Source organism: Mus musculus, chromosome 14, assembly GCF_000001635.26.
Source record: "Mus musculus strain C57BL/6J chromosome 14, GRCm38.p6 C57BL/6J".
In the NCBI taxonomy this organism is placed as follows: domain Eukaryota; kingdom Metazoa; phylum Chordata; class Mammalia; order Rodentia; family Muridae; genus Mus; species Mus musculus.
The window spans coordinates 5,942,634-5,962,673 of NC_000080.6; the positions used below are offsets into that span (position 1 = coordinate 5,942,634).

Below are 20,040 nucleotides of genomic sequence, written 5' to 3' on the forward strand. Positions count from 1 at the left end.
TTCAAAGCTCTTGCTATTCTCAAGAAGGGCTCCAACACAGCATCCTTCAAACTTAAGGCATGTAGAGTTGTGATGTGTAAACAACCTATCCCCCTTAGTGATTCTAGCAGAGCAGGAACATTTGCATGCCAAATATGCAGTTTCTTGAACCAGGCTACCTCGACAGAGAACCCTGTAGATGATCACATAAACAAACACTTGGAGGAAACATAGGTGAGTGCCTGGAGAAGTTGGTGGACTATTACATTTGATTGTCTATGTTTATGTTTAGACATGAGGGCCATCTGCCTCTGATACACATCATCCTACCTGCTGTTCCTTGGCACTTGGGACACAGATGTTCTTGCTGGCCTCCTCAGAGAACCACTTTTCTTCCCACAGGACACTTGTGGCCAGCCTGCTCCACCAGCAGCCTTCTGTTCTCATTCAGTAATATCCTTACGTTTTCGTGGAGTTGAGTGCACTCACGGAGGAGGTGGTCCTCCTTAATGCTGATCCACAAAGAAAAATTGGTGATTCCCAGCCAGATTCCATTGGCTTGCCACTCCTACAAGTCCTATGATCCCTGCAAGGGCCCTGATTCCCAGACATACCCAGAAGAGTCCACAGTTACATAGCAGCACCAAACAGAGGCAGGTCATATCAATATACCAGCCATATTCCACAGGACTCAACAAACTTCTAAAAACCCCACACCAAGAGTGCACCCTATACATCACAAAAGAGGAAATGTTCCTCATGGTTGATTATAGGTCTGTGGTACCATAAAACCTTCAGCAGGGAGAGGGCTTAGCCCCTCTGAGAGAGGTGAGACGACCAAACAGGTGTGCACTCCTTACATCTTTGTTGGGAATCCTAGATCTTTTAATCTGTGGTCAGAACCCCAGAGGTTCAGGGTTCCTGGATATTCCCAGCGTGGTGGAAACGTTTTCTATGTAGAGGATCTTGAATTTGGAAAAATAAAGATTGGAGGGTCTTGGACACTCTTCACACTTAGGACTCCTGTGTCTAAGAGGTACAAATCCAAGGCCCTTGCTTCGGGGCAGGGTTCCTTGATAAAAACAGATAGCATAGAACCAGAACCCTTGCTTTTGTTCAAAGTCCTAAAAGGACAGAAGCATTCCCTGCCTAGTTCTGGGGGTCTCAGTTGTGTCACTGACTCACCTGTAGGAATAGTTATCTTCTATCAGTTCCTTGGAGTACTGCATGGAACCAATTATGGACTGGATCATTTTATTCATATCCAATATTGTCTTCTCATGTTGTGATTTAATGATGTTGAATTCAGTGTTCATCCTGTGTTAGGGCATGGCCCAAGAAGCAAATAATCTGCTGAATTAAGGATTCAATAATCATGTGCAAACAGGCTATATCATGGACTACCCAAGACATGTGCATGCCACATCCTGGCTCATTCAAAATGGGTCCCCTAGGTGCTAATTAAACTTACTATCCTGGGTAGAGGACAGCAGAGCCAGGGGACCAAATGGAGCTAGCTGACCTTCAAGAGCTTCCCGGGCAAGCATGTAGGAATAAAGTACTTCTATGATAATTTTACACTACACTGTGCCACAGGCATGGGTCCAGTAGATATCTGTAATGACTTTCCTCTTATTTTTAAGGCAGGGATTCTCATTTCTTGGTTCCTGTTGTTATGTGAATTCCCAGAGGACACAACTAGTATTTAGAGGAGAAAGGCTTTATCACACCTCCTCCCCCAGTAGATTCCTGTGTGACACCAAGGAAACACCAGGAGCAAACTTCCCTGGTGATCACTTTGGACCTCTATGGACTCAACACTAACAGGACCTGCAAACTGTGCAACACACAAATCCTCAGACCCCATCAAAGGTCCCAGAGCCCCAGTCCTGAACAAAACACATACAACTATGTTCACACACAGAGACATAATTAGAATGCCAAATAAATCCAAGGAGGTGCCATCTCTCAGAATATAATGAACAATATCAGAGTAAAGCCTTGAAGCCTGAAGGCATTGCATTCACACACTGAGAGACAGTAAGTGTGAGCAGGTCCTTCTAGCTGTTTACAGCAACAATCAGAATGCAAAAACCCCAAGGGCAAGTACAAAAGAAGATGATAATAAACACACAGCACCTTGTTTATCCAACAATTAAACACCTGTCAGGGCTACTTAATTGAATGATGGGAGATGACGCACTCCATTCATGGAAGGAAATTGGGTTAACAGATGGCACAATACAGTCAACAGGATACTGGGCATAATTCGTACCTGTAGTTCAAATCCTCATATATGTAAAGGTCCAGGATTCCACACATTTCCTCCATGTCATTGCTGATCTTCCTCATATCCAATTTCAATTCTTCTAGTTCATTTATTTTTGATCTCTTCTTAGTGATTTTGGAATTCTGGGTTGAAGTATTTCTAGCAGACCCTGCAGATAGATAAACACAAAAGAATTTGCATACTTGATGGCCCAGGCGCAGGGGAGACCATTCTGAGTCCCAAGAAGAAGATGGAGGAAGAGAAAGATAAAGACAGGGTGAATCCAAAAAGAGCAGAAAAGCTATCTTCCAGCTGGTTTGCTAAGCTATGTTCCTCTTCCTAACCACCATTGTCAGACATATGCCACACTCCCTGTTACAGGCCCCGTTGCCTTGAAATTTATAAGCTGCCTCAGACATAAAGATATGGGGAACATTGTCAGGTCATACCAGATGGGATGCAGGGAAATCCTAAAGTTCATAGTGCTTATCACTATCAAGCACTAATTAATCATGTGTCTTCAAATCCAAAATGTCTGAGACCTCACCACATGACATGGCCAGGGGAGCATCCTTCTCTGTTCTTTTCATCAGAGACTCAAGTTACCTACAGTAATCTGGAAGATGAAGTGCTTCAAATCCCTTCCATGAAAGGACACACTGTTATTCTCATAGTGCCCACTCCTCACAATCTTTGCCACTCAAAATGAAATTAAATAGCTCCCACAAAAGTAGCTGCAGGTTTATCATTTCCTGGCTCTGTCATACTAATCATCAGAAATTCTTGAATCTTTGTATGACATTGACAAAGTCCAAGGTTTCAGCTTGTAAGACCTACTCCTGGAAGGCCCAGCTCAAGCCTACCTCTACCAGGAAGTTCCCCATCTCTGCCCAGGACTCACTGTGCCTTCTCCAGAATGATTTCCTTCTTCCTTTTTCATGAGAATGGATTCCCTCTTCCTTCTCTGTTGGTCTGGTCTCTCCTTCATCGCCATTCTCTTTCTGACATAGCCTGAGCAGCCAGGAAAACATTCCTGCTGGTGAACCCAGAGCAAACAGAAGGGATGAACCACAGGCAGTTGCTGTCACCACAACACAGGTGACAACACAGAAGATTCTAGTTCTATCCTAGATAAAAGAGATTCTCCAAGGAAGCCATTACTGATGATGTCACTAGCAACTGCCATGACCAACCTGCTAACTAGTTCTGCCCAGCTTGGTCCTTTTCTGGGGTGCCTCTCCTGGAGCCTCTCATGGACCCGTGGGATCCCCTTTCGCAACCTCTCCTTCCAAAGCTGGAGAATTCTAACTGCTTCATTAGATGTCATGTGCTTTTAAGGGGGAACGTTGGTTAGGACTCTGACATGCATAAGAGATTTTGTTAGCACCCAAATCTCTAGGAATTGTGGATTTAGTAGATGTTTCACAAAAATAAATATACCAGCTGTGTCAATTATTGTGACATACACTCCAATTTCCCAGGGATTTCCTGTCTCACAGAGGCAAATATCTTTCTCCTATAGGTTTAATTGTACAAAACATGGACAATATTTTCTAACGGTGTATTCCTTGACAGAGGGCATTTTTTCATATATATATACATGAGTTTCACAAAATCTCTGGTTTACAACCATATCATTTACAAAGAAAACTCCCTACTCTTTTGAACATACGGAATCATCTACAGGGCAAATATAAATGGTAAACTTGCTGTCCCTTCTTCAAAACATTATCCTGCACATGCTCCCATTCTCAAATACAACCAGACAATTTAAGTGGGCATCAGAGAGTAATGGTCATCCTGGACTGTAAATTACTTCATTGTAGCCTCATAGCAATTACTTCTCCAATATCTGTCTTCCTGAATTGCTAAGTTGAGAAATGAGGGTGTTGCAGGTTGTAACGTCATACTGTACTCACAGCAAATATAATACTCAGAAGGTAGGGCTGGGAGTGCAATGACCTGAATTGAGATGAATCCTCAATTTTAATGTGTCTATAAGGTCAGGTTGCTGTCCCTTTGGCATTATCATCTCTGGCTTTTGTGTTCTTATGCTGGCTTTGCTGAACCTGTGCTACAATACCCCCTAACCTCACAGATTTAAGAGTGAAAAATCATGTATATCTTCTTTCAGAAAACATCTGAATTTCACTACCTTCTTGAGCCACACAATATCAATATGCAGAGCTCAAAAATCAGGGGGAGATAGGTGATGGCTTCAAAGATGACGGCTTTTTCTTACAATTAGGGCGCATATTTTTTTTCCAATGTGATTTTTCCTTTTCTCTTTCAGTAAGGGTGGCTTGTGTGTTTGCTGGCCTAAAGGGTCCTGGATCCAACAACACGGGGCTTACTCTATAGAGGCTCAATTTTACCAAGAAAAGGATTGTTATAGAATCATGAGTTGACAGCAAGAAGGTCAACTACACTGTCTTAGGTCCAGCTGACCTGGTATAGGACTGACAACCTGAGCTATCTGAGGAAAGGAAGCAGCATGCAGTGTCACACAGCTCTCTCTGATGCAAACTGCTGGAATTGGAATAGGGATGTTTGTTTGTTTGTATGTTTGGTTGTTTATTATAAAAACAAAAAAAAAGTTAGGCAGAGTTGGTACATGCCAGTAATCTCAGCACTCAAAAGGGTTTTAAAGAATTGTTGTTGTTTGTATTCCTGTTGCTTTTATTAGTTTTGTTTTGAACTCTCCCAGCTATTTGCACTGGACCCAGACAATTAAGCCCATGCTCTGTACAGTCCTATTCTGTAATCCTGATTCATGTTAATCAGTGATTTTATTCTTAGCAACCACTCCTCAGATGATCTAATTACTCACTTTCAAATAAGGAAAACAGTCATACAGACATTAGTTAACTTGTATGATCTCACGTAACCTACTCATCATGACTGTAGAGTGGCATCCCAATCTTTGGAATACCCAAGCTTCTATTTTTGAGATGAAAGGCATCTGTCGAATACTCGCTATCTGGTATGGTAGAGGACCTGGAAAGGCTGCCACCCGAAGGCTAAGACTGCCCCTCCAGTGCCTCTGAAGCCTGAGGCAGAGGTCAGCCAACAACACAGGAACACTTGGCCACAGCCAGTTCAGGACTGTACTTTGGATGAGCCCTGAGACCTGGATTAACAGAGGTTTCCAGAGTTCTGGTAAAAGTGAGCACAAACACTTAGACTTGAGGAGAATAATGGATCTTTGGGACAAACATCTTTCTTTTTTATTTATCTTTGCTATGTACATAGTTTATATCAATACCAAAGGCACCCTATTTTACCACATCTATTCTCTCTGGGTGTTAAAGTGATTGCCTGTGTATTCACACTAGAGTTACTAGAACAATACATTCTGTCCAATTTTTTTAAATAATTACATATTTTTGTATTAATATCTTTTTATTTATTCACTTTACACTCTGCTTTCTGCCCCCTGACACCTATATTCTTTCCCCAATATTGCTGGCTGCTTCTTTTCTGTGGGAATATGTGGCAGCTATCTCAGGTCATCCCTTCTTCTACCAAAGCTGAGTGACCCTGTCCTGGAGAAAGGTGCTGAGGGTGCTGGGAATGAATGACTTCTGCTTGGCTTTCTTCTTGCTCCACTTGGCTGGCTTTGAGCAGTTCTTGCAGAACTGTCCTTGAACTTGGTACTTTGTCCGGATTGTCCGTAAGAAGCACTGGTTTTATTAATTATTCTTGAGAGTATATTTCCATCAAACCGAATCCCATCAGTATACTAACAATTACAGAGTAAATGAGATATGAGACATCTATTCCAGGAGTTTCCATTTGTTCTCATGCCAGCAGTAGGGAAGCCCACAAAGCTGGCAAAGGTAGGTGAGGTCACACAGGAACCTGAGAGCATACTGCTGCTTTCCTAAAGAATGTTCTAGAGGATTATTATATCTAAACTCCCATAGATTCATGTGCACTGGACACCAAAGGGCTCAACATACTTTGCTTTTGTCACTCAGCTTCTCCAAGTATTAGAAGTCCCCCAATTTAGAGGGATTTGAAGGTATAAGTAAGTCCCAGTGGCTAGAGGTACCTCAAAAAAATGTGTAAGAACAGAGAACTGCTTGAGAATCAGAAAGACAAGAGCAAAGTCATAGCCCAATAAGAAAATCTGAGTAACAAGCCATCAAGTGAAAACTGAAAGTAGCAGGCCATGCACCAGTAAGGTTGGTCCTTGGCTCTCAGGTAGATCTATCTGAAAATTTATGAGGAACTCCATATTGATTTCCATAGTTGCCATAGCACTTTGCAGTCCCACCACAAATGGAAGAAAATTCCTCTTTTTTCAAATTCTCACCAACATATGCTTTCACATGAGTTTTTTTTTGATCTTAGCATTCTTCACTGGAAAGTATAACGCTGGACACCACCTCAGGGTCATTTTGGTATTCATTTACCTGAAAACAAAGGACCTTGCACACTTCTTCAGTGCTTCTCAGCCATTCAAGATGTGTTGTTGTGAATGTTGTGTTTAGTTCTCTACCCCATTTTTAGATTGTGTTCTTAGCTCTTATGAAGGTTATCTACTTGAGTTCTTTATAACATAACAATAGAACCTGAGGAAATCCAAAACATCATCAGATCTCACTACAAAAGGCTATACTCAGGAAAACTGAAAATCTGTATGAAATAGGCAACTTCCTAGACAAATACCAGGTACCAAAGTTAAATCAGAATCAGATTGACGATGTAAACACTCTCATTTCCCTAAAGAAATAGAAGCAGTCATAAATAGACTCCCAGCCCCAAAAAGTCCAGGACCTGACGGGTTTAGTGCAGAGTTCTAGCAGACCTTCGAAGAAGACCTGATTCCAATTCTCCTCAAACTATTCCACAAAATAGAAACAGAAGGTACTCTACCCAATTCTTTCTATGAAGCCACAATTACTCTGATACCTAAACCACACAAAGATCCAAGAAAGAAAGAGAACTTCAGACCAATTTCCCTTATGACCATGGATGCAAAAATACTTAATAAAATCCTCACAAACCGAATCCAAGAACACATCAAGACAATCATCCATCATGACCAAGTAGGCTTCATCCCAGGGATGCAGGTATGGTTTAATATATGCAAATCCATCAGCGTAATTCACAATATAAACAAAATCAAAGAAAAAAAAAAACACATGTATCTCGTTAGATGCTGAGAAAGCATTTGACAAAATCTAATACCCATTCATGATAGAAGTCTTGGAAAGATCAGGAATTCAAGGCCCATACCTAAACATGACAAAAGCAATCTACAGAAAACCACCATCAAACTAAATGGAGAGAAGCTGGAAGCAATCTCACTAAAATCAGCGACTAGACAAGGATGCCCACTTTCTCCCTACCTATTCAATATAGTACTTGAAGTCCTAGCCAGAGCAATTCGACAACAAAGGAAGATCGAGGGGATACAAATTGGAAAGGAAGAAGTCAAACTATCACTATTTGCAGATGATATGATAGTATGTATAAGTGACCCTAATAATTCCACCAGAGAACTCCTAATCCTGATAAACAGCTTCAGTGCAGTAGCTGGATATAAAATTAACTCAAACAAATGAATGCCCTTTCTCTACACACAGGATAAACGGGCTGAGAAAGAAATTAGGGAAACAACACCATTCACAAGAGTCACAAACAATATAAAATACCTTGGTGTGACTCTAACTAAGGAAGTGAAAGATCTGTATGATAAGAACTTCAAGTCTGTGAAGAAAGAAATTGAAGAACTCAGAAGATGGAAAGATCCCCCATGCTCGTGGGTTGGCAGGATTAATATAGTCAAAATGGCTATCCTGCCAAAAGCAATCTACAGATTCAAACTTCCAACTCAATTCTTCACTGAGTTAGAAAATGCAATTTGCAAATTCATCTGGAATAATAAAAAACCTCAGATAGCAAAAACTATTCTCAACAATAAAAGAACCTCAGGGGGAATCACCATGCCTGACCTCAAGCTGTAGTACAGAGCAATTGTGCTAAAAACTGCATGGTACTGGTACAGGGACAGACAGGTAGATCAATGGAAAAGAATTGAAGACCCAGTAATGAATCCATACACCTATGGTCACTTGATCTTTGACAAGGAAGCTAAAACTATTCAGTGGGAAAAAGACAGCATTTTCACCAAATGGTGCTGCCACAACTGGCAGTCATGTAGAAGAATGCAAATTGATCCATTCTTATCTCCTTAAACAAAGCTCAAGTCTAAGTGGATCACAGAACTCCACATAAAACCAGAGACACTGAAACTTAGAGGAGAAATTGGGGAAAAGCCTCAAAGATATGGGCACAAGGAAAAAGTTCCTGAATAGAACAGCAATGGCTTGTGCTGTAAGATCGAGAATCGACAAATGGGACCTCACAAAATTGCAAAGCAAAAGACACTGCCTCTGGTGTATTCTGGGGGTCCAGTTTCCTGAGGTTGCCTGTTTACATTCTTTCTGCCAGACATCAGGACTTCAGTCATTTTCCCTCTACCAATACCAGATCAGGTTTCCCTCTCCCCACCCCAACTGCCCCCTACCATGTTAGGGAGGGAGGGAAGGACCTGGGAGGGAAAGTGATCCTGTTTGTTTAAAAATGACTTTCATTATGACGTGTTAGACTTAGGACTAGCTCTGGATGCTGTATGCTGGCTCTCATGGGACTCTGTTACAGAACACTCCTCTGAAGTGCTCTAGGCATCCCTGCAGCAGAGGATCTGCCTGGGTTCATCCAGCTACCTCCTAAATCTTCTCTATCCAGAGAACACTATTCACTAGAAATAGGCAGAAACTGCAGAGACCCGGGTTCAAGGGTGGCAATCTCAGGTCTACAGGCAGTATTTCTAAATAAAAGTGTAGTTTCTTACAGCCATGGTTATGCACTCCTTTAAATCCCATCACGTAAAAGTTAGAAGCAGGAGGATCTCTGTGTGTTCAAAAACAGCAAGCTCATAACATATCAGAGAGTTTGGAATGAAGGAAGACACTCACTGAGTATCAAACATATTGTTTCCTGGACAGAAGGTCCTGAAGACTAGATCCATGTAAACTCTGATGTGTTCTCTTCTGGCTGTGACCATCAGGTTGTCCATGAGCAGAAAGAAGCCCACAAAAGTCACTCCACAGGATCCTCCCAGGCTTTGTTCCTACTTCATCTGAGAGACAACCCAGCAAGATCAGATTTTTTTTTTATTGCTTGTTCTTCTTCTGCATGACCAGGTCCTTCTGCTCAGCAGTACTATAGCCTTTGCTCCAGACTATCCTGTTCCTGATAATTAGAGTATGTGTTCTTAGTGGAGGGGTATCAAAAAGCATGCACACACTGGAATAAAAATGCAAGTGTTTACAAAGGATACCAGTGGTTGATGATCAGCCAGGCAAGCAAAGCAGCCAGCTTCTGGGCGAAAGAGCAAACAGTATTTCAAGACAGAGGCTGAGAATGAAACCCAATGAGATCTTCTAGAAAATGATGAAAATGCATGAAAAAGTGCAAGAAAAAAATACCACATGCCTATACTATAGAAAAAAGAAAACATACACACACACAAAAACACACATATCCACAGCCTATCCACCACACACAGAGGATGTAAATGAGAGCAAAATACCAAAAAAGAAAGCACCTCGTGCTGCAAGAACACATTCGTTTAGTTATAGCATACCAGCAATTTGAGCGGTATCTTACACTATGCTAAACAAAAGGTGGAAGATACAATTGCTATGGTGAGCATGCTTTGCTTGGCCAGACTATGCTGAAGTGGTTGCATAAAATCTCCTCTTGCAATCTTAAATCTCTGACACCATGTCCCTAGCTTGTCAGAATCCCTACCCACATCCATAGTCATCCAGTCAACAGGAGAGTGCAATCTACAGAAAAGGAGAGTACTCCAGCCTCATTCACAAAAAACATGGCTAACACTCTGCTAGTCAGAGTTCTGTCAGTGTGAGTCCGTCCTGGGCAGATTAAAAAGATTGTCTTGAAATGTAGACAGCAAAGATGAGAAATGCCACATGTCACCCCAAAAAAGATGACATCAAGAACTGCTCATTTGGCATTTGCAAAGGGATTCACCCCACCCTTGCAAGCTGCTTCTCACATGTGAACTTATATGACTGATGCCAAGCAAATAAGCCACAAGCCCTGACTTGACTCACTTAAAGCTCTGTGCACTAAACCCTGTAGGCGTGTGGTGTATTATTGAACTGTACTCATCTTTGGGCTGAAGCATTAAGCAGAGGTGGATTTGCTTGCTGATAATCCACTTTCTCACAAGAAGCTCATTCCCCAGAAATATTTGTGCTTGGACATAGACCTGAACAATTGGCTGTCATGAGGTAGGTACTTGGATTGCTGTGTGGATGAGTAAGATGATGGATGAAAGCACAGGTAGGTGGATGAGCTGGTCTAGAAGTTACAAGGGCAGATGGAGCTAACCATTAGCCTGACAAAGCTTCCTGTCTCTACCTGCTGTTCCTGACTCTGGAAGTCAATAGTCTCTTCCTGTTGGTCCTTATGGGGCCCCTTTAAGACACACAAGTACTGCTGCACCAGTGCCTCATCTTCCAGCACTTTCTTATTCCTGTGCCTCCTCAGCATGTCTACCTTCTTCTTCAGCTGATTCAGTTCCATCAGAAGGTGGCTCGGCAGGTTTCTGCAAACACCCTTTGCATAGAAAGCCCCTGCTCTCCTTTTCCTATTAACTTATAAAGAAACACCATCAACCCCACCAGACCCTGGTTCTCAGGAAGACCTAGATAAGAACCCAGGACATCTAGGTGAGCTGCACTCAGATGACAAAAACTACAGAACACAAATTCCAGAAACACTCATGCTACTTCCAAAAGTCCCAACACCAAGAGGGATCCATGTTTCCTAAAAAGAAGAAGTGGACTACAGTTGTCCCTATCTGTCCATCCTAATGGAGAAACATCACGAAGGAATGGGCAAAGGCACTATGAATTGGAAAGGAGAAACAAGGGGAATACTTGCTATACATGGGTCTGCTGGTAACTAGCTCTCTACAGATCCTGACTCAGCCCCGGGGGTCAAGAAGACCTCACATGATACAAATAGTTCTGTCTAGAGCAGAGTTTCTCAATCTACCAAATGCTGTGGATGATTTAATGCAGTGACTTCCCAAACATAAGATTATTTTCATTGCTACTTGGTTACTATAATTTTTGTACTGTTATAAGCCATAATAGAAGTATCTGAGATAAAGGATTGTCTGATACACAACCTCTGTGAAAGGGTCCTTTGACACTCACCCCACAAAGTGTTTCAACCCACAGGTTTACAACAGCAAATCTAAAGGCTCCTGTGTGAAGTGGCAGAAAGCTAGAACCAGAGCTGGAGAGTCTCCTGTGCAGGATCAAATGCAGAGATGGCAATTCTACAGCTCATGTGCTCCCAAGCAAGACAGACAGTTACCTATAGCAGCCTTTCTCTTTGCCAGGCCTTCAAATGTCTCTGAGGCCTCAGTGTACACATTCTGTAAGCTCTGCAGGTTCAGCATTACCTGCTTAGTCTCCACTTTCAATTTTTCATAGTAAGGATTTGATCTGTGGTTGGGCCTTACCCCAAGAGCAAAGAGTCCCAAGAACACAGGCTTCAAGGGTCACCTGAATCCAGGATGGATTCTGAACTATCCAAGCTCACAGTATGTTACCTTCTACCTCCTATGTACTAGGATCATCTAAGCTTATTAATCTTGCTCTTTTGTCCATATGTCTCCAGAGGCTGGGTATCGAGGTGGTTAGAGTTCTGGTTCTTTGAGCTCCCACATAGGCCTGTAGGGACAGACTAGGTCTCTAAACTCTCAGTAGTTTATGGCACGGGTGTGGGTATACCAGAAACTGTGAGGACATTTCTCCTTTTTTTTTTTTTTTCAAAACAGGGACTCTTGATCCTCGGCCTAGTCCTATGAATTTGGCCAAGCTAAATAATCTACATTTCTGGGAGAATGAACCAGCATAAGGAGGTCATAGTGAATTCACCACAGAACTCAAATATTTCATCAAGTTGAACACATAATGCAAGTGCATTGTTGCTTGAAGTATGATTTCCAGTCCTAAGCATTGGCATTGTCAGCAGAGTGTAAGGCAGGCAATTCCTCAGGTCCTACCACATACCCTTATGACCAGAATATAGAGAGAGTCGCACACACACACACACACATGCATGCACACAGAATCAGGGTGTTTTTGCAGGGAGAATGAGAAAGTACAATTGAAATAGAATCCAGAGGAAATGCAGAGGACATTCCGTTTATAAGGCCCAAAATCTGAGAAGAGTATTAATGAGCCCAAGACCTTCCATCATGTATCAGGATGGACCAAATGGGACCAAGCTTTCCTGGTGATATAGCAAGCTTCAGCAAGCAACACCTGCCAGACAATTACAAAGCTTTGCAAACAAACAAACAAACAAACAACGAACTCAAACAAGCAAACAATCAATCAAAACCTCACAGCAACTAATATCTCACTCAAACGGTCACATGTCAGTGCCTCTATTAATACATGCTGAGACATCACATCCTCTACAATCCCTGAGTGGTAGGATTTCAGTTTCATATAAAAGAAATTGAATAGCCTATGTCCGCAGCTCACTCCTGCTCTGACTTCAAGTTCAGCCTGTGAGAATGTTTAGGGAGAAAAGGTTGGGCACAGTGACACCCTGGAGTTACAGTCTCCCAGTACCATAAAATTTAATAAGAATAAATTGTAGGCCATACCATAGACCCAAGAAATTGACCATGATGTTTGACAGAATGAAAAATACCTCTTGTGCAAAGCTTTCTCACTGATGAAGATCAGGTGATCTTGTAGCTCATTTTTCCCACTGGTCATCGGCTGACTGATTAGACTTTCCACTTTCCTCACCCATCGTCTGAACAGGAGTGTTGGGGATGATGGTGGTACACCAGCAGCCCCTATGGGTAGATGAACACAAGTGAATATGCATACTGTCAAGGAACAGAGCATTGACAGAACACTGAGTCCTATACAGACATCTGACAAAACAGGAATGCATGTGACCCAGTAAGACCTCTTTTGCTTCATTAGCACATGCATCATGTGACCAAGGACAGGATCCTCAGGCTTATTCATAGCTACGTATGATTTAATTAGGCAGTACTGTCCATAAGCCTGTGGTATAGAAACCATCACAAAAATACCATAGCCCACAAGCACCAAGATGGTGTGGAGATGTCCATATCTCCTGTCAGGTCACTCTAGAAACAATACTATGGATGGAAAACAGTGCAAGAGCACAACTCGTTCCCAGACTCACCAAGTCAGCTGCGTGAGTGCCCAGTGTGCCCAGAGTTGGCAAGAAAGCACCAGTCTCTACTCTGGCTCACTATTTTGACAGTCCAGTGGATAGACTAGAGAACAAACTGATACCCACACCTGCTACCTATATGGGCAACTTTTAGGGAACACTGTTCAGAGACATTCTTCTGTGACATCTGAGAAATGAAAGGTCTTCCCTGGGAAGCCAATTTCTTTCCTTCTTAGCAGAGCTGGACAGACAGTTCACCTAATGGAGTCCCTGGGGTAAAGGACAGTGATGCCCAGCCCTGAGGTGCTGACATCTCACTCACAGTCCTCTGCCTGCTGCTGCTTTCACTTTTGTCCCATTCAAACCCATTTCCCCTGTAAGAGCAGAAGCCTGAAACTTCCAGGCAACAGCTTTAGCCTTAAAACTTCATTGATCTGGGACAAACTAATGTCCTGTAATCATTGGCAAATTCAGGATCCATGAAAATCAGGGAAGGCCAGAAGCTTCCCAGAGAGACTAACTACTGAGTCCCAATTCCTGAAGACCCAGAAACAGACTGTGGTCTCCTTCAGGAATTTTCCCATCTTCTGACCAATACTTATGGTGGCGCATTTTCAAGGACCATTTATTTCTTGATGCTTTAGCCTGAGGGTCAAGGGTCATCTTTCTTCCTCTCACTTGTGTCCATTCTTTTTCCTAAGTAGCATCCTTCCTCTGTCAACATATCTATGGGTGATTAGGAAAGGCAGTGCATAAAGTGGTCCAAGAGCAGTTGGTGTTGCCACAACAGAGGTGACATCTCAAACCATGCCAGGCCTCTCCAGGATACAAAAGAATGTCTAGGGAAGGAACTGCTGATGTCATGGGGAGCTGACACTGCAACCATGCTAACTAGCTCTCCTCACAATTCATGCTGCACTTTCCAGGAGCCACTCCTAACACTGAAGGGAATCCTTTCAGTACCTCCTCCTTCCAAAGACCTCCATTAGATTTTTTTGGAAACTCATTACTAATTCCCTTGTGGGGAACTGATTGTTTATTTTCAAAAATTTACCCAGGAATGTTTCATTTCTTTCTCAAAATTCCCCTATTCATCTAAATGTGAAATAAAATACTCCTGAAAACTCAGATTAGGATGAATATGGATGCAGAAGGAACACCTGCCTCAAGTACTGATGCTTGGAAGCACACCCAGGAAGAGCCTGCAGGGCCTTGAACTCACAGATATCTACTTGTCTCTGAGTACTCCCAAGTGCTGAAATTAAAGGCAGGCAGAACCAGGCAGGCATCCCCCTCACCTCCTTTCTCTCTCCTACTTCAACTTGTGTCCCAACATTTTCTTTGGTCCCTACCTCTAATAGAAAGCAGGGCAGAAGGTACTTGGATTCTAGCTAGTGGCTCTTTTACTGTCATTCTCTTGTGAAGTCTGGACCACATGTGTGCTGTTAGTCAATGTGGTCACATATAGCTTCAAACATTAAAATATACCCTTTGTTACAAGATCCAATCTTCTTGAAACTCAAACTGTTTTCACTGAAAAATAGATCATACATAGGAGAGAGACAGAGAGAGAGAGACAGAGAGAGAGAGAGACAGAGAGACAGAGAGATAGAGAGAGAGAGAGAGACCAAATTCTTGCATGCATGTTGCCATATGCCATAATAGCACAGTAATCCCCTTTAGTCAAGTTTGTATGGTAAAATATTAAATTGCCTATATTTAAATTTTAAGAAAGTTTAAAAAAATAAAACAACTCAGAACTGGAATCCCGGTTAAAACAGGTTTGCTTTCTTTGCTGTTGTTTATTTTGTTTTAAGAGAGGAAGGATTTATTTTGTCTCAGAGGATAAATGTATCTTGATTGGAGAGGCATGGAGCTGGGGCTCTAGCTGTGGTTGCCAGAGCATGTACCAGCTGCTTGTTCTGTGCCACCTACTAGGAAGCAATGGGGGGAGGGGAAACACACAGGTCTTGAAAATGAGAGTCTCTAAGCACACACAGTCAAGAAAGCTGTGATTCTACTGTTTAGATCTGATCTCTCTCTCTCTCTCTCTCTCTCTCTCTCTCTCTCTCTCCCCGCACTCTACCTCTCTCTCTCTCTCTCTCTCTCTCTCTCTCTCTCTTTCTCTCTCTCTCTCTTTCTCTCTCTCTCTCTCTCTCTCTCTATCTGTGTGTGTGTCTGTGTGTGTGTCTGTGTGTGTGTTTGTGTTAGACAGACAGACAGACAGTGTGGCTTCTTAAAATTATATATAGGCCCCTCCCCCTCACCGAGGAGGAGAATGGCACTCAAACAGATTTCCAGCAACAGGTACTTTGGCGGGCTCCAGTAAGTTTTTGAACATAGCAGTGTTGAGCTGAAATGTAAAATGAAATTTGCTGTCTACCTACCACCCCAGGCCGAGAGTGGAAAATGTCCAGCGCTTTACTGGCTGTCTGGTTTAACTTGCACAGAACAAAATTTCATATCAAAGTCTGGCTATCAGCAAGCTGCCTCAGAGCCCGGCCTTGTGGTCATTGCCCCTGATACCAGCCCTCGTGGCTGCAATATTAAAGGAGAAGGTGACAGCTGGGACTTCAGCACTGGTGCTGGGTTTTATGTGAATGCCACTGAAGATCCTTGGAAAGCTAACTACAGAATGTACTCTTACGTCACAGAGGAGCTTCCACAACTCATAAATGCCAATTTCCCAGTGGACCCACAGAGGATGGTCTATTTTTGGTCACTCCATGAGAGGCCACGGAGCTCTGATTTGTGCTTTGAAAAATCCTGGAAAATACAGATCTCTGTCAGCATTTGCTCCAATTTGCAACCCTGTGCTCTGTCCTTGGGGCAAAAAAGCTTTTAGTGGATATTTGGGACCAGATGAAAGCAAATGGAAGGCATATGATGCGACCTGTCTCGTGAAGTCCTATTCGGGTTCCCAGATTGACATCCTAATTGATCAAGGAAAAGATGACGAGATTCTTTCAAATGGGCAGTTACTCCCTGATAACTTCATAGCTGCCTGCACAGAGAAGAAAATCCCTGTTGTTTTTAGGCTACAAGAGGGTTATGATCATAGCTACTGCTTCATCGCAACCTTCATCGCTGACCACATCAGACACCATGCTAAGTACCTGAATGCATGAGAACCCTCAGCCAAGAGAATCTCATCAGGAGGCTGGAAGGGAATCAACAGGAGTGCTGACTTCCTCACAGAAGATCATGCCCCTGCAGCTGAATCGCTTTTGTGAATAAATATATCAAACTTTCAAAAAAATTGTATATAGACTAGCAATTAATGTTCTAAGTATAGCTTACCGCATGGCGGTCATATCGATTCATTCTGAAGGAAACCAGAACTCACTTCATTCAGATTCTTGAGATCCCTGAATCAAAGTTAAAGACTCTGATTTTGGGGAATTTGATGATGCCTTGTACTCTGCTAAAGCAAGAGCAGGGCATGCAGTTTCAGGCCTGCCTGGCCTACCGGGTAAATCCCACAGCAGCCTCTCCTACAGTGTGATGCTCTGTCCCAAACATAAACAACACAGATTCGGATGGACCCAGTGTTCCTTCAAAACATATTTAGATTAAATCGTCAACCCCACTGCACCCATGCCAGAAAATTTAACATTTAAAGCTGTTTCGTCTACTACATTCTTGCTTTCTCTTGAATATACTCCTCTTTTAGTCGTTCAGGTAACACAACTTTCTTAAGTAGTTATATAAAGCATTTGAAAAATCCTTAAATATTGTAGTCATTACACAAAGTTCTGAATAAAATCCCTCGTGAGAACTTTTTATGACACATACTTGGATAGATGTCAACCTTCAGCTATAAAGTAAGGTTCTTGGGGACAACGCTTGTCTGAGAGTTAACAGCTTGCCCAACAATCTCAGAACACGACAGGTGTTGGATAAGAATATCTGCTGAACTAATAAAATGCCTTAGCCACCTACATACGCCAAGTTTTGAAGAGTTCAGCAATTAGCCACTGCTCCTGCTCCATCTCGCTTCTCTGTGAAGGTTTTAGCTTTAAACGTTCATGTGGCGAGACGAGTACTGAAGATTTTCTAGGAGAATAAGAAAGCACTCTGTTTCTTAGCACTTTGGAGAAGAAAGCCTGAGGTTCTCTAATTTTCTAACTGCGGTGAAGTCCTAGCATTCAGCACCCAAAAAGCACTACACATAACTTGGAGCTTCCCGCTGTACGTGGTGGAAGCTGATAGGATTTTATATAATAAAGTTCAAAACAGGTCGCTGGATTTCATTCCCAATGATCTAAAATGTCAAGACTGAATTGTATGTTTAACCAAGAACACCTTACTCCCTAATAATGATCGCAATAGAACACGAGCAGATGGGCTACCTAACGTGCAAACTCACGAAAGCAAACGCAGTGGCAGATGGATCAAAGTCGAAAGACACTCGTGAAAGGTCAAGAAGCAGGAGGCAGTGAATTGTACCCTGGCAAAATGGCTGGAAGTCTAAGGGTAGAAAAGAAGCAAACCTGGCCCCTGACCTACAAGCTCTCAACAGGCAGAGGGCGCACCTGAGCACACTCAGGAAGTCCCTGGGAAAACCTCATCAGAACAGCACCTCAGCATGAATGAAGCCAGAAATTTTGGACCAGGCTTTTGAGACGGTTCACAACGTCAATCAAAAAGGAGTAAGAAATACATAGATAGGGTATGCAGAGCCAAAATTCATTGCCCACTCAAGATTACAAGGGTCTACGCAGGGCGGGGATTCTTGCGAGGAATCCCTGAATGGATGGATGGATAACAGAAGGTTCAGTTTGAGGTGCAAGAAATAAGTTAATGGATTTTAGGGAATAAATCCAAAGACCCCGACTCTCATCTTCTCACACGCAACACTCTGAGCCCCAAAAGTGACTCCATCTGCGCGTGGCGTGTGCTTTGAGATCCAGGCGAAAGCGAAGTTAGCTGGGGCTGGATCCTGGGCCAGGTCCTTGACCCTCGGAACAGTTCAGGGCAGCCAAGGCCACCGGAGTCGGAGGCGTGGCTCTGGGCTTCTGGCAGCCGCGGGCCTCCCCAGGCGGCTTTCCTCTGTCACGCCCAGGTGACTGCCAGCGAGCGGTCAAGAGGTGAGCCCCTTCCCCTCCCCGTGCCACCCGCTGACTGCACAACCTAGTCACCTCCACTCCCCGGGCCCCCGGACCACTCTCGGGAATGAAGTGCAAAGCTGAGAAAAGGATGAAGCGAGGAAACGGTCCTCTCAGGACCCTCGCCAGAGGCCGACCCGACAAAGGCGCTTCGGGCGGTGAGCAAGGAGGAGCCAGGGCACTGGAGGAAGCGCTGTCCTGGCTGGGAAGCAGCTGGGGACCTCATCCGGGACCGCTTCCTGCACGGAACCTGGGCCGGCAGAGGGAGGCGGGGAGCAAGGACAAGCGGGAGGGGTGGGCGCGGGCGCTGGCATGGTACCCACCGGTTCCACCCAGGCTGTGCTCTGGGATCCAAACCCGGGGCGCAGATGCTGAGGCTCCATCCCGCTGGCCCGCGCTCACTGACCGACTGAGCGCAGGGTCAAGGCGCTCTCTGGCTTCCGCCACGCTCTCCCCGCCCCTCCCCCTGCGCTGGTCCCTTCCTTCGTCACCACCTCCGCAGCCGCACGAGTGCAGCTCCTTGGCGCGGTGGTGAGCCCTAGGCTCCTCAAGCCTTTGCTGCCTCCCATGGCCTCAGAATCCGCCCCCTCTCTCTCCTGTCTCTGCCTCCGACTCCCTCCCCTTTTCTCCCGCCCTCCGCCCCTTCCCCAGCGACCCCTCCAGGCAGGCGGCCCAGGATGGATGTGACCCACTTGCCAGGCCATATATGGTGCTGAAAGGAAAGCAGCCACCAGTTGGTCACAGGCACCTGGCATGCTGCAGCTAAAAGAGGAACCCTCACCAAGGACCCAGGCTTGACAGGAGCATTGGGGGATGTTGGGGGCAAGTAGCTCTCAAGGGGCGAGCAGGACCTGGCACCTTTCCTTTAGGCATTCCTTGCCCCAGGGTGCCTGTAGCTCCAGGTGGTCGCCTCCTGAGCTGAGCCTGGAGCCAATTGCCCAGGACAGTACCTGGCTTCAACAGAGCAAGGCTGTGCTTTGCACCCCTGGGCCGCTCCCAAGCACCTATTCTGGCAGCTGAGATGACTGGCTGGGCTGGCTGGGGAGCCCTGCTTTTGTTCATTTTCTATGGCTGAAAGAAATCCTGGAAAGAAAACCAGCTAAGGAGCTGGTCTGTGGTCCCCTGTGAGCTCTCAACTCAAATTAGGGACAGGGGCAGTTCAGAGACACAGCTCAAATGTCAACTGCCTCTCCTGCTGCTCTCTGGGAAAAAGAAAATGAAAATTGTAACTAGCAAGTTTTTCAATCATCTTTCCTGAAATCATCTTTACTGGCAGTGGAGACAGTTTCCATCTAGTTGCAAACAGAGGAGTGACTGCATTTGCATGGGTCATTTCCTCTCTCATGGACTTCAGACTCCTGCCAGCACCATCTCCTGGCCCTTAGTCTGGTAGACAGA

General features: G+C 44.1%; 1 protein-coding gene, 1 long non-coding RNA gene and 1 pseudogene across 4 annotated transcripts in view; 2 read left to right on the forward strand and 1 right to left on the reverse strand.

The window, feature by feature from the left end:
- The window catches only part of Gm3248 (predicted gene 3248), a 68,484-nt gene extending 49,430 nt beyond the window's left edge, over positions 1-19,054 (reverse strand). Inside the window, exons 1-4 of one of the 3 annotated variants that reach the window (XM_017316327.2) lie at positions 18,966-19,048; positions 2,255-2,417; positions 1,165-1,296; positions 385-491 (exon numbers count right to left, since the gene is read on the reverse strand). In XM_017316327.2, the coding sequence (XP_017171816.1) occupies positions 385-491; positions 1,165-1,296; positions 2,255-2,331 (316 nt within the window). In that variant the 5' untranslated portion in view covers positions 2,332-2,417; positions 18,966-19,048. Of the gene's footprint in view, positions 1-384; positions 492-1,164; positions 1,297-2,254; positions 2,418-6,339; positions 6,667-9,237; positions 9,402-9,427; positions 9,644-13,030; positions 13,182-18,965 lie in introns of those variants that run through there. The other 2 variants (XR_874205.2, XR_874204.2) reach the window with 2 other exon arrangements.
- Gm51421 overlaps positions 1-20,040 on the forward strand; it is a 159,368-nt gene that overhangs the window by 31,541 nt on the left and 107,787 nt on the right. The window lies entirely within an intron of this gene.
- Positions 15,791-16,786, forward strand: Gm17048 (predicted gene 17048; annotated as a pseudogene).